The sequence below is a fragment of the Vombatus ursinus genome, unplaced genomic scaffold (genome assembly GCF_900497805.2).
Source record: "Vombatus ursinus unplaced genomic scaffold, bare-nosed wombat genome assembly UNPS02014772.1, whole genome shotgun sequence".
Lineage (NCBI taxonomy): Eukaryota > Metazoa > Chordata > Mammalia > Diprotodontia > Vombatidae > Vombatus > Vombatus ursinus.
Window position 1 is genome coordinate 1076946 of NW_020954550.1, and position 15124 is coordinate 1092069.

At 37.8% G+C, this 15124-nt stretch overlaps 1 protein-coding gene across 1 annotated transcript in view; it reads left to right on the forward strand.

Moving 5' to 3' along the window:
- SV2C (synaptic vesicle glycoprotein 2C) overlaps nucleotides 1–15124 on the forward strand; it is a 205520-nt gene that overhangs the window by 75588 nt on the left and 114808 nt on the right. Inside the window, exon 3 of the mRNA XM_027863597.1 lies at nucleotides 8794–8945. Coding sequence (XP_027719398.1) covers nucleotides 8794–8945 — 152 coding nt within the window. The remainder of the gene's footprint in view (nucleotides 1–8793; nucleotides 8946–15124) is intronic.

The following is a 15124-nucleotide window of genomic DNA, read 5'->3' on the forward strand; positions in this document are numbered from 1 at the left end:
AAGAGGAATTAGAGATTATTCAGTTTGACTGTAATTTTACAGATAATGAATCTAAGGCTCAATAAAGTAAAGAACCTGCTCAGGTTCCCACAGATCATAGATAACAGCCTGGAAATTCATACCTTGGACTTTGGTCTCCAAATCTGGTGCACTATGCATTCAGAATCCAATAACAGAGTATATAGAAAGTGTTTTGTAAGCCATAAAGCACCATGTAAATATCATCTATATTTGTTTTGGGTGTTTCTAATTTTTAGAATTGCAAATAAAGCCAGCTATGAATATTTTTATACAGCTAGATTCATTTCCCCCTTTCCTTGGTATTTTAATTAGATTTTTTTTTATCCTTTTTCTACTCCTTGCATTACTATTAGCACTTATACTGGGCACACCCTGTCCTTTTCCTTGAATTTCAAAAGGAGACTACACACTCAAGCCTCTAATCTGGTTCTGCCCAGGTGTTCAGACATCAGAATTTCTCTGGTACAGCTAATCCAGAAGGGCTTAATATGCAGTAGGTGAATTGTCTTGGGGCTATCCCATATTTTTTTGGTATCAGAACTGAATAAGAGAGAGAAAATGCCAGGATAAGAACTTCTGAGTTAAGAGTTATAAGAAGAATATGATTCTATGACTATCTGTGAATGACAATAGACTCTTAGGTGAGCACTAATTATTATACTGTACTTAATGGATATTGGGGAAGAAAAAGAACAATGTATTCTAAAAACATGGTTGTACACAGCAGTAAGAATGAATGTTAAGGTTATTTTATAAATGTATTAAATTGAAGAACTTGATTTAAATATTTAAATTTAAATATTTAAAAATAAGCCATTAATTCCTAGGTTTTAAGATTTCCTTGCAGTGTCCTTGCAAATAGATGCTTTTAGAGGCTGCCATGTAAGAATCATTTGGCAGAAACATGATGCTGCTTATAAGAAACTAAATTTATTATTAGTATTCTAGTCAATTATGATTGTTTAAAATTGTCTGGAAATTCAACTTTGGTGTTGACCTCTTGCAAATGTAACCCCATGGAGTACATCCATCTTTATTTAGTGGGGCTCAGTATGTCCTGACATTTGTCAGTACCTTCACTAAATGTGAGTTATAGCTGTTACAGACAGAGGGTCCAGAACTGTAATGAGATTTTAATCGGAACATATAAATAACAGCCAAAGTTTTTTAGAAACGAGAACCATACAATCTGCTTGTGCTACCCACTTCCCATCCTTGTTCCTAGCTGTCTACCAAATTACAAGTCATTATCCTTATGTTTTCAATTATTTTACTACGTAGTTTACATTTTTCTCACCACTCTGCCCTCTGTCATTATCCTCAGGGATATAGATGTTTTATTGATATGTATATCTGTTAATCTGATCATAATTTCTCAACCTCCACAATAATAGTTGACATTTTTATAGTACTTTATATGCTTTGTCTCATTTAATACTCATAACAATCCTGTGAGGTAAGCACTATAGATTTTATTCCCATTTTATAGATGAGTAAAATGAGGTCAAGAGATATTGTGGCTGGCCCAGGGATACATAGCTAGTAAATTGAGGTGCATTTTGAACCCAGCTCTTCTAAATACTCATCCCTGCCATGTTATGTAATTTCAGGTCCAGCACTCTATCTACTATGCCACATTACAACTGCTTCCTTACTTACTCAAATTAAGTCACATAGTATCATGGTCACACCTGATACCTTGTTGTCTCTTAGAGTTGTAATGCTCCAAAACTCAGAAGTTTGGTGTTCTACTCTCTGACTGCAACCTCAAATCCTTCTGCTCTTCACATTCTCACACAAGCTAAACCGTTATTCCCTTGGTCCAGCCCTATTCTTCTGGTCCATCTCCACCAGAATACAGTACTGTTTCACTTGCCTCCATACCAGTCTTAATCCCATGCTCTGTCAATATAATGTTTCACTAGCTACTACCCTGGAATCCCTTGACCCTCTACCCTTCTATCACTCCTAACCTATGAATTATTATTTTTGTTAACCCTCACTATCCAATTGTTCTACTTCTGCTTCAGAATTGCTGATCACCAGTTAAAAAAGTTACGAAATTAAGACAATTTCACCCCACACACATAAATTTTTGGAACATAACCAAAGATAGACCCTCACTGCTGCTTGACAATTCTGTTTATTCTAGTCTTATCAATAATTTTGTGCAGCTAGGTGGCACAGTGGGCAGAGTGTTGGGCCTGGAGTCAAGAAGACTTATTTTTCTGAGTTCGAATTCAGCCTCAGACACCTACCAACTATGTGACCCTGGGCAAGTAACTTAATCCTGTTTGCCTCAGTTTCCTCATCTGTAAAAAGAACTAGAGAAGGAAATGGCAAATCACTCCAGTATCTTTGCCAAGAAAACCCCAGATGGGGTCATGAAGAGCCAGACATGACTGAAAAATGACTGACTAACAACAACAACAACAACCAATGACTTTGCTGATTCTCCACAGCGACTATTCTAAACTGTTTATTCTCTCCTAGAGCCATCACCTCCCTTAACTCTGGCCCTTATTTCTAATGGCCCATCCTAACCCATCAGTGAGAAGATTAAAGCCAGTAAATACGAACTCCTTCAGGTCCCCTGCATCCCCCTAAACTTCTCACTGTCATTACCCTCTGTCTTACCTCCGCTCATAGAGGAGATAGCCTAACACTCACTAAAGCTAATCATTCAGCCTGATTTTCATTTAGCTGTTGCTCTCTATTCTTGCAGTCACTGAGTATATTGTTTTGTGCCATGAACTCTCTACAGTTACAATCTGGAAATGGTGCTGTAATGAAGCCACTTTAAATCCATGCACAAAGATCTTACTTAAATTTTGTTCAAAGTGTTGTGTGCCTATAAGGAATAAAAAGTCCCTTAAACTGAGGCCATGTATATTGAAACCACTAGATCAAGATGCTGATAAGGAATTCATCCAGGCAAAGTAGTGTATGATTTTATTATTATATTCAAATCAGGTTATATACATTTAAACTGCTAAAGTAAAATAGGAAAAGTCAAAATAAAATAAATATTCACAAGCTAACTAGCAGAGAAATTTACTGGAAGGGAGGAATTAGAATTTTTCTCTCTATCTCTGTGTATCACTTGTTTCTCTTTCTCATCGACTTCTTTTTAATGGAACAAGGATGGAAAAGTGTTGAATTCAAGGAGACTGAAGAGGAAAACTAAAAATTTCCCTTTAATTAGCTCAAATATTCAGGAAGGACACAAATTCTCCAATATTTTTTGTTATATCAAAAGATGTCAAAAATTGGGCCCTGATTAAACAATCAACCAGATCTCTTTGCAACATTAGGTATATATGTCAAATGTAGACATTGGTGACTTTCTAAAAATCCACTCATAGCCAGACGGATGCATCCTTTTTCAACTGAATTCAAAAGGCATTTATTAAGCACCTGCTAAGAGCAAAGCACTCCGTTAAGACAGTGGATACAGGGGCAGCTAGGTGGTACAGTGGATAGAGCACCAGCCCTGAAGTCAGGAAGATCTGAGTTCAAATCCGACTTCAGACCAAAGACTTCAGACTTACTAGCTGTGTGACCCTGGGTAAGTCATTTAACCCCAATTGCCTAAAAAAAAATTTTAAAAAAGACACTGGATACAAAGACAAAATGAAATGCAATCCCTGTCTTCAAAGAGACTGCATTTTACAGGAGGATGCAACATGTAAACAGACAAGTAAATACAATATAATTTGAAGGGACAGAGACAGAGACAAAGAGGGAGAGAGACAGAGACAGAGACAGAGACAGAAAGACACAGAGAGAGACAGAGAAGAGACAGAAAGACATAGAAAGAGTCAGAGATAGAAAGACAGAGAGAGAGACAGAGACAGAAAGACAGAAAGAGAGAGAGAGAGAGAGGAATCAGGAGATTTCCCTTAGGTGATGGCACTGGATTTTAGCCTTGAAGATAATTAAGGATTCTATTAGGACAGCATTTTTCAAGTGCAATTCAGGGGTCCCTGGGGGTCCTTGAGACCCTGACAGGGGGTCTGCAAGTACAAAACTATTTTCAGAATAATTAAGTTGTTTTATAATAAATATCAATAGATATAATCCACCTAAACAAAAGCTTTTGGGAGCATCACCAGTAAATTTGAAGAGTAAAGGGGTCCTAAGATCAAAAAATTTGATAACTGTTATATTAGGGTAAGGTAAGGAGAGAAAGCATTCCAGCCATGGTAGGCTGCCTTTGCCAACACTTAGAGGTTAGAGATGGAATATATTAAAGAGGGAACACCAAGGAGTCCAGTTTGCCTGGAAGAGAGAGTTCATAAAGGGGAGTGATGCAAAATGAGCCTGCAGAAGTGAATTGCAGCCAGACTGTAAAAGGCTTTAAATGCTGTATTGGAGGGTTTATATTTTATCCTTTAGAGATGGAGCAATGTGGTCAGACCAGAGTTTTAACAAGATTATTTTCACGGCCATATGAAGTATGGATTAAGGGAGAGACTAGAAGCAAGAAGTCTATTTAGGAATTTTTTTTAACATTATCATTAGGGTGAAAATTGGAATGGTATAGTATATTAACAGCTGGTTTTCAGTCAGAAAGACTTGGGTTTAAGTTCTTCATGTGGCACATAGTGTCTGTGTGACCCTGGGAAAGTCAAATAGATAGAATGCTGGATAAAGCCCTGGCCCTGGAGTCCGGAAGATCTGAGTTTACATATGGCCTTAGAAGCTTACTAGTTGTGTGACCCTGGGCAAGTTACTTCACCTCTAGCTGCCTCAGTTTCCTCATATGTAAAATGGTGATAATAATAGCACCTACATCATGAGTTTTTGTGAGGATCAAATGAGGTAATGTTTGTAAAGTGTTATAAAAATTATTGCTGTTATTATTCTCATCATTATCTTAACTCTCAGTGTCCCAAGTAGCTTTCTAAGACTGTAAGTTGAAGAATACTTAACTGATATGTATTCATTTAGGGAATTTCTTCACTGGGAGTTTCCTAAGGCAATACAATCATAGGCATAGACCAAACTAACACGTAAACAAGTAGGGAACTTTCTCATGGACTGGAAGACAGTTCTATCACACGTTTGGGGAAAAAAACATATCAGAGCCTGTTGCCAAGAGGCTTCCATGGAATAAACTTCAAAAAAGGGCCCTTTTCTCTAATAACAATCCTAGTATTGGGCAGCCCAAAGCAGAGAAGGCATGTCCAAGGACAAGAGCAAACGATTAGCACATCACTTGAGATTATCTCCAAATTTTCTTCTTTATCTTGTTTGTGTTTTTTGCATGTCTGGTCTCCCAATTGTGAACACCTTAAGGGCAGAGACTGGGTTTTGTTTTTTTTTTTAAATCTTTGGTGCTTAGCACAGTACCTGGTACATGGTAGGTCTTTAATAAATGCTTGTTGACTTGACTTGAACATTGCAGAAGCATCAGGATTCAAAGGGCAAAAGATACAAGGGAAATATCTAGTCAGCAGGAATCCAAGGAACTGGTTATCCAAATGAGCTTGAGCTCATACTACTGTTCTAGTTCCTGGCCTCACTCACTTCCAAGACATAGGATTTGAGGTTCATTCCTTGGTCTTCTGCATGAATTGCAAATATGGACAGATTAGTATTTCCAATATTACAATGTCGATGTGGCTAAATTGATATAGCGGTCAACTCTCTTCTGTGTGTGGACTTCTCCTATTAGATTGTAAGCAATTTGAGGGCAGGAACTAACTTTCTTTTTGCTTGTATTTGTATTCTCAGCACTCAGCACAATGCTTGGCACATAGAAAGTGCTTAATAAATGCTTGTTGCCTGCCAATGGTTATCTTATGGTGCAGGAATATTTCTGGAAGTGTTGTGTGCCATATTATTGTGTAAGGTCTTCCTGTTCCTACTAAGGCATATGGAGCTTTTCTCAATGCCCATACCTTTTTGCCCATGAATAAATTGTGTATATCATAGAGCATTGAGTGGGAGGGAGGTCTTAGACTGCTTTCTTCTTATCCTGTCTTCTCTCTCAGTTATTGCTGAAATGTAGAGAATGAATCGGAGAGAAGGGCAGGCACATACAATATAAATACTTTAGGCTAAATCACTGCTCCCTTCCCTCTCCCCCATATTTTCTCAGCTTAGGTACTCTTTAACTATCTTTTAGGGCTTCTAAGATAGTTCCCTATCATCCTCATTTCTCAAATTTTTTCAGATCCTCTAGGTTATCTCTCCCAGGGATCCCCTAACTAGTCTCCTTCTCAGAGGGAGTCCCATCTTATGAGATTCCTTAGCTTATTTTTCAGGGGCCACTGCTGGTGTATTCTCCACCAGTGGAATCAATCTCTCCTGGTATCCTGGGGAAACCTGTTCTAGTAGATAGATGGAATCCTCAGAAGCATATGATCTCAATGTATTCCTGAGTGGGGGGGCATCCCTAAAACCTTGAACATTTGGATGGCATAGTCTACTACAGGAGGTTGAGAGAAAGAAACAAGTGGGTTAACCCTTCCTAGATCTTCCTGGAGGAAACAAGACCTGGAAATCAGAAGCTATATTTGATATCCTTAGTATTGATATTGTGGTTGGTTATAATATAATAATAATATAATGTCATTATATTAAATCTATTTCATTAAGGAGCTCTATTTGTATAAAAAATTCATGGTACATTCATCATTATAAATCTATGGAGACTGGGGCAAAGATCTCCATCAGAACCCAAGGCCAAATTTTTCATTCAAACCAAGCTCCTGGTACATCACTGCTATCCAATGTTATAATTTCAGTTTTCAAAAGCTGCAAAATTATAGAAGTCACAAAAGGACAACAATTATCACAGATCATAAGATACACAAGTTGATCAGTATCGTGTTTCCTAAGAGAAATATCAGACGCAGCTAGGTAGCATAGTTTACACTAGATTTGGAGTCAAGAAGTTCAAAGCCTGCCTCAGACACTCACTAGCTGTGTGACCCTAGAAAGATTACTTAACCTCTATCTTCCTAAGTGTGCTTATCTATAAAAAAAGTGAATAATACTTACCAGAAGACTTAGGGTCATGTCCTGCCTCTACTATACAATCATAAACAAATCTCTTAACATCTCAGTGCCCCAGTCTAGACTCAAGGAATAACCCATTTGTATTGGTGAAGGGAGTTTCCACACTAGGATTTCCCCCACACCAGTGAAATTCTACATTGGGGGAAAAATACATCTGATTTATTCCTTTTTAGTCTGGTGGCACAGTGGCTAGAGTACCAGGCCTAGGGTCAGGAAGATTTATCTCCTTGAGTTCAAATCCAGCTCAGATACTTACTATGTGACCCTGGGCAAATCACTTGCCCTGTCATAAACCCTGTTTGACTCAGTTTCCTCATCTGTAAAATGCTCTGGAGAAAGAAAAGGCAAGCCACTTCAGTATCTCTGCCAAGAAAACCCCAAATGGGGTCACAAAGTGTTGGACACAACTAAAACCCAACAAGAAGTCTGGCATTTGAGAAAACATGAGCACTTAGAAATAGACTGACTTAGCCAAGGTCACAATGGGCCTCAGAATTGGCAGAATGGGAATGGGGCCCATGGCTGCTGATTGTCATTCCTCTTTCCACTAGATGATGTGTTGTTCAATAGTAATCTTCTTTTATCTATTCTGATAAAGAGTAGCTATGTTAATGTGTAAAGTTCTGTTAATAGAAAATATTACTTCAATCATAGTAGATTGACTTCTTTGAAAACCTCATGGGAGATCCTATCTTTCTATTTCATATTAAGCACTACATGAATTAATGAATGAATAAAAAGACATTTAAGTGCTTACTATGTGACAAGTACATAGTTCCTGTATCTCCATTGCTTTCTTCTTGTACCCATAGCCTTCTAATCCTTGTTTGTTTGTGAAATTGGGATGCATAAATGAAGAATTTATTCAAAACAAAATTCTCCTTCTCAGGAATTAACATCAGTAGAAGACAAAAGGCTCCCAGCCGCTTTGTTGCTTTGGACCTGAAGCTTTGTCAAATCTTAGACCAATTCAAAGTTTGATGCTATTATTGACTCCAGATCAGAAAACCATAAACATAGGGCAAAGGTTCTTCACCTTTTATTGAGTTTTAGATCCATTTGGCAGTCTGGTGAAGCTTATGGACCCTTTCTCAGAATAATGTTTTTAATGCATAGAATAAAATGTATAGGTTCACAAATGAAACCAATTATATTGAAATATGATTATCAAAATATCTTTCCCATTTGAGTCCACATTAACTATCCATCGTCTCCAGGTTAGAGGGAAAAGGGTTCAGAAGCCATCTAGTCTAGACCTCTAATTTTTCAAATGAGGAAACTGATGGCCATAGAAATTAAATATCCTTCCCAGTTTCACATAGGTAGCAAGCCTGGATTTGAACTCAAGTCCTCTGACTCCAAAGCCAGTGTTCTCTCCACTGCATCATAGTGCTTCCTCATTATAGGACCTTTTCCCAACAAGCATGCTTCTTTGACCTTTCTTGTCTTTGTGCTTCTATGATAATATATATATATATGTATATGTATATGCACACATATACACATATATACATATACATATATATGTGTATATCTATGTATCTATATCTATAGATATATATATATATACATGTGTGTATTGGAGCTTAGTAAAAAGACTAACTCAGATCTCTGCCAGTGGGCCAGGCCCAGGATACTCCACTGACCTTAATCTGTTACCAAGTAGGGAAAATTGTTTAAGACTTTCATTTTACATAGTGTCTACATTTCCTGTTTTCCTGTTCATCTCTTGTCTCTTGGCAGGATCGGAGGAGCTGTACCAACCGTCTTTTCCTATTTTGCTGAAGTCCTTGCCCGGGAGAAACGAGGGGAGCACCTGAGCTGGCTCTGCATGTTCTGGATGATTGGCGGCATCTATGCCTCAGCCATGGCTTGGGCCATTATCCCTCACTATGGTAAGAAGCTTGCTTTTCACTGGATTATATACAACTCATAGATTTTTTTTCAATCTATTCCTCATACTGTGAGATGCCAACCTAAGAACAAGGGCATGTGCAAATTTCTCCATCTCATCTGTTTCAGTCCTTTAGCTCATTTCCTTAGATCTGGACAATTTGAGAGCCGATTAACAGTGATATGAACTGTATTTTGTTCTTGTTTAAAATGATTGCTTTGGTTTTTCCCCTCTACTCCATGAGGCCCACACTGGTGGAGTGAAGAGACACATAGATTATCCAAAACAACTGTGATGGCAACACCATTTGTACTTGCTCTGGAAATGCTGTCATATACCTCAGAGACAAATGAGGAGGTGTGTACACACACACACACACACACACACACACACACACACATACACACACTCACACACATACATTCACCCCCTCTGTGCCAAGTTCAGCTCTCAACTTATGGTCTACCCAATGGAGCTCAGGACTCAGCTGAAGATCTGGAAGGAAGCCAGAATCTCCACAAATGATTTACAAAAAGGAATAATCCACTCACAGATAACAGAGAATTGATTGGTTCTATGTTTTCCCACCTGGTCATTCTTGTCTTCCTCATCTTTTTTCCTTGGTTCTTTATGTCAAGGTAATGAGAAATTGCCTCATTCACTACCAAGTACATGGTGTTCTTGATTAGTGGTTAGACTGTACCAACATGTGAAAAAATGGTTCTATTCAGGTGAAACTGAAAACCCCGTAATAGGCCTCAGGAGACAAATAAAGAAGCTCATTTTGATTATGTTTGAGCAGCTAAGCAGGTAAAATTGAACTATTATTTGCAAAAAAATAAAAAATCAGATAAAAAATTTTAAACTATGAGGTCACATAGAAGTATGTTTAATTTCTCCATATTTCTCCACATTTAACTTTACGCCTAATAAAAAGTCAGTTTGCATTCTAGAACCACAATATTAGCTCATTTTTATCTAGCATTGTATCATTTACAGAGTATTTTCCTCACAACAGAGAGGTAAGTAGAGCAAATCATCACTGTTTTCCAGATAAGGAAATTGAGGCTCAGAGCAGGTAAGTAACACCATTGTCACACAGCTAATGAATGTCAAAAGCAAGACTCAAATAAAGATCCTCTAACTCCAAATGAAGTATTTTTTCTACCTTAGAATGTGCTCTTTGTTCTAGAACATGGTTCTGTATTAGAATTCCTTTTACAGAATTTGATTTCATGACATAAATCACATAAATCATGACACATTGCAGATTATTGCATCTTAAATTGTGAAATATATTTTGTTATATTTATTCAATTTATAATTCCGATAAATTAGAGAGAAATGGACGTCAAAAAAGGAACAAACAAAGCCTAAAAGATTGTATTCCTGGTCAGGGTAGATAAAAAGGAAAGCAATTTTCCAATTTTTAAACTGAGTTTGGAATCCAGAGCAAAATATTGGTTTTTTTCTTCCCTGGGGTACATTAGCATCTTTGTGTCAAAATGTCAGAGATAATCCCAAACAGAAGATTAAATGTGTTCATTACTCTTTTTTATTGTTGTTGCTACCACCAGACAAATTTAAGGGAGGTTCATCAGTTTGACTGGGACCCTGGAACCTCGGCCTTTATTCCCATTCAACTTCACTTCTCTGAAGTGAGAGAACAAAAATTGAAACAGCTTTATCCAACCATGTAGAGTAAGAGGACCTTTCCACATCATGACTTTCCTCATTGAAGTTTTGAGATATCGTGGGTTGGATAAGAAATTAAATGGGAATTTTGCAGAAGCCACAGACAACCCACAAAGGCCAACAGACAACACAGAAAAAGTTTAGAAACCTAGAAATGCATAAATATATATATATATATATATATATATACACGTAGTATTGTATAACATCAACATATTTTATCTTTTCATGCCATAATAATTAAGACTTTTCTCATACAAAGGGAAGGCCAAAAAAATTTACGCAGATTTTCCAGATAATGGGGGCACCATGTCCCTAACCCCCATGATGTAGCAAGGCTAGCTACTTTTCTCCTATTGGATTTCTTAGTCCTGAACCATTTCCCACTACTCCCTTATTCTACCTTTATATAAGTCACTGAGTGTCAAGGTAGATATTGACCTAAGCTAGATAATCCTGTCAATGTCTTCAGAGAATTTTTCTCTTCGTTCCCTGAAACACATATTGGCATACAAGCTGCAATCATCTTCATGGTGGCCTTTTTGACTTGTGCTCTTTGTGACCACTACAAGGTGAAATGACTGACTGCCTCATTAAATTAGTTTTCTTGTAGCTTTTGGGTGTCTGATTAACCCACTTCCTTTCTATACTCCTTTGAAGAGCACTTCCAAGCTGTTTTTTCCATTTAGTTTCAATTTCCTTGTGTTCAGGTTTCATTCATAGAGAAAAGGGCAAGATGGATGTGATTTGGTTTCTCCAACAGTGCTGCAGTTGGGACAAAGGCAAATTCTAGGTACAAAACTTAGTTACAAAATAGAAATTTATTTCACTTAAGACTTAGGTGTCATCCCATCTTAGTTTGTCCCTAGTCTATTGCTTTCATTCCTTGGCCTTTAGTAGAATAAAGTCCTTTCTGAAGGGCACCAGCTACATCCCCAAATTTAGGCTGAAATTGATCCCTCCTTAATCTCCTTACATCTCAAGCTTATTGCTATGTCGTTTTGGTTCTAAGACCCAGAATATCTTCTATTTGTTTTTCTAGGTATCTGATCTAGGCCAAGCTGAACAAGCTGATGCCCTACTTTGATCCTGCCATATTGATTCTATATTGAAACGAGATCCCTTGTTTCTTTTTTCTCTTCTTCTTGACTCAACTTTCCAGTTCCTTTTTTTTTTTTGACACGGTGCATACTTATCACGTAGCCAGCTCTAATCCCAGCTTGGCCGTCCTACCATTTTTATGGCTCTTTGAGTCATTCTTTTCCAGATTCTTAGAGTTGAAAGGATGCTTGAAATCATGTAATTCAAACTTCTCCTTTTTCAGATGAGGAAACTGAGGTCCAGAAGTGAAGAATTACCTACATTCATGGTTACACTACTACTGTTAAAGCCAAGATTAGAAATTGTGTCTCCTAACTATTGAGTCAATACCCTTTCCCCTATATCATACTATTTAAGTATGTCTTTTAGATAGCAACAGGAATAAAACATTTTAAATCCATATATATTTAGCCAGGAGAGAGAGTCATACTATTTTATCACAAATTTTGTATGAAAAAATAACTAATATAATCATAACATAATGAATATATGGAGTGGGTGATGTAGAAGGAAGTTTACATGGACGTACTTAGGGTCTTAATGGTTTATTGATAGAGCCTCAAAAAAATAGTCTTTTTCATGGTTTCTTATTTGACCTTTTTCTATTGTACTTTGTATATGGAAATCTCTCCCTCCCTTCTCTCTATCTCTCTCTGTGTCTCAACTCTTTCTCTCTCTTTCTGTTGATGTCTCTCTCTGTTTCTCTCTGATTGTCTCTGTTTATCTCTATCTCTCTGTGTCTCTTTCTCTATTTTGTTAAGTTCATATTTTTTAAAAGCAAACTTTAAAAAAAAAGAAATGTTTTTTCAATCAAACGCCCGGGACATAACAATCCAGTTTCAGACTTTTAACCAGGTTACAATTCTCCTTCTTCCACTACGTAGATGTGTGACCCTGGGCAAATTGCTCCACTTTCCATTAACTTGTCAGTTGCATAACTGTAACACCACGTGCCTTTCCTGGCCAACATGTTTATTGTCAGCATCATAAGGGATGATAGATATAAAAGTACTTTATACACCGTAAAGTACCAAAAACAAGGCATTGCTATAGCTTCTGATGCTGTTGTTAAGTTGGCAGCCTTTCCAAATCTGAGAGTGGTTCTGGAATAGCAAACTTGTGGAAAATCCAGATTCCCCTTATGTCTCTGTGGCAATTCCCACTTCTAAATTATCTCCAGTCAATGTCCTAAGAAATCCCTCTCAAGACAGCCTTTCAATGTCTTTGGAGAGTGCTGGAAGGAGAACTGAAGAGGAGAGTTCAGTTTTATAAATTTTATTTTCTCTACCCTATTTGAGATCCAGTAATGCAGCCAAAGCTCTTCTTGCCACAAACAAAAACATATTCTAGCCCATGGGGCTTAGAATCCTACTCAAATGTTACTTTGGGAATATCTCAGATACATAGCAAATGTCTTACTTCTCTGCTGTCTCTTTCATTTGCCTTAAAATGGATGACTGCTTGGTTAAAAACTCATTCAGTTTCACTGCAGCTCCTCCCCCCAAATTTTGTTCTTGAAAGGCTACAATGTCAACTATACAGCAACTCTTGGAAAATAACAAGAAATATCCTATAGCACCTCAAGAAATATCCTATAGCACCTCCAATCACAATACTTTTGGGGACTTTATTCAGTACATAGGAGTTTATTCTAGTAGGAAAAGAATACAAATAAAAGCTATTCATACAAATGCACAAGCCCTCTGTGCATTGGTATTAAGACTGATAGGATAGCAAAAATGAGATCCTCAACAAAAGTGGTTTTAACAAGAGTAGAGGGGGCAGTAATGTATGGATGAATGTAAGAGATATTATAAAGGTAGAAACTTAGCAACTAATCAGTCATGTAGAGTGAGAGAGAGGGAAGAGTCAAAGATGACTCAAGGGTTTTGATCCTGACAAATAGAGATTTGGGGAGGAAGTGAGAGTTTATCAGGGAAATTATGAGTTCAGTTTTAGATACACTGAGTTTTCTGGGACAAGAAAATACTCTGGTGGTGATACCTACAAAGTAGCTGGAAATATGAGAAGAAATCTGAAGAAATGAGGATAGAGATATATATTAATTGATAATAATCTAGAGGTAATAATTGGAGCTGTGTGAATGAATAATATTAATTAGAACAGACAGGAGAGGTGATGCAAGGAAAAGAAAGGAGAGGAGGGGAAATGAGAAGAGAGAAGAGGAGGGGAAAGCCTAGGGAGGAGAACCTTAGGGAATAGCAACATTTAAAGAGTGAACTGAGTCAAGAAACCAACAAAAGAGGTGAAGTTGGAAAGACAGAACTATAAGAGGCCAGTGTCACGGGAGCCAAGAGAAGAGAAACTATCAAGGTGAGAATAGCTCACAGTGTCAGATGACAGATAGAGCCAGGAAGATAAAGACAACAAAAGCCCATTGGACTAAATGATAAGGAGATTATATCGTGACCTTGGAGTAAACTGCTAAGGATGGAAGCCAGATTGCAAATAGACGTCAAAATAAATTGGTAATGAGGAAGTAGAGATAGTGGGTATAGATTACACTTTATAAGAGATTAGAAATAATGGACGGGGGAATGGAAGGAAAAGGAAAGGGAAGGGAAGAGAGCAGGAGACAAGCAAGAGTGAGAGCAAAAGAATAACAGACAACAACTTGGATAGGTGGGAGCTAAAGTTAGAGCAAAGAAAGCCTGAGCGTGTATTTAGGCTTGAAGCATGTGAGAGAAAGGACAGCTCACCTATCTACAGGTGAGAGGGACCTCAAAGGCCATCTGGTCCAACTCCTTCATTTTACAGATGAAATCGAGGCCCGGCAAGGTTAAGTGACTTCCCTGAGGTCACACAGGTCATCAGTGTCAGAGTTGGGATTTGAACACAGGTGCTCAGACTCAAGAGTCAGTGCTTTTCCCTTGAGCAGGAGTGATTGATGGAACAAGGCTATGGGAACATACTGGAAGAATGGGATCAAGAGTATAGGCAGAGGGGTTAGCTTTAACAAGGTAAAGAACCATCTCCTCCTTTTATAGAGTTCATAGAATGTAGAGCTGCAAGTGGCCTTAGGGATTGTCTGATGGAAACCCTTCATTTTGTACATGAGGGAAAAGGGGACAAGAAGTGTTAAATGACTTGCCCAAAGTCACATAGATAATAAATGGGATAGCCAGGATTCTAACCCAAGTCTCTGAATGCTTTTCCACTATAGGATAAACACTCTGAGACTAGAGGCAAAAAGGAAGATAGAAGAGATTTGAGGGAATAAACATTGGATTTAGAAGCAGCAAGATGGCTCAAACAGATAGAGCACTGGGCCTGGAGTCAGGAAGACCTGAGTTCAAATCTAGCCTCAGACACTTATTAGCTGTGTGACCCTAGGCAAGTCACTTAACCTTTGTTTGCATTGGA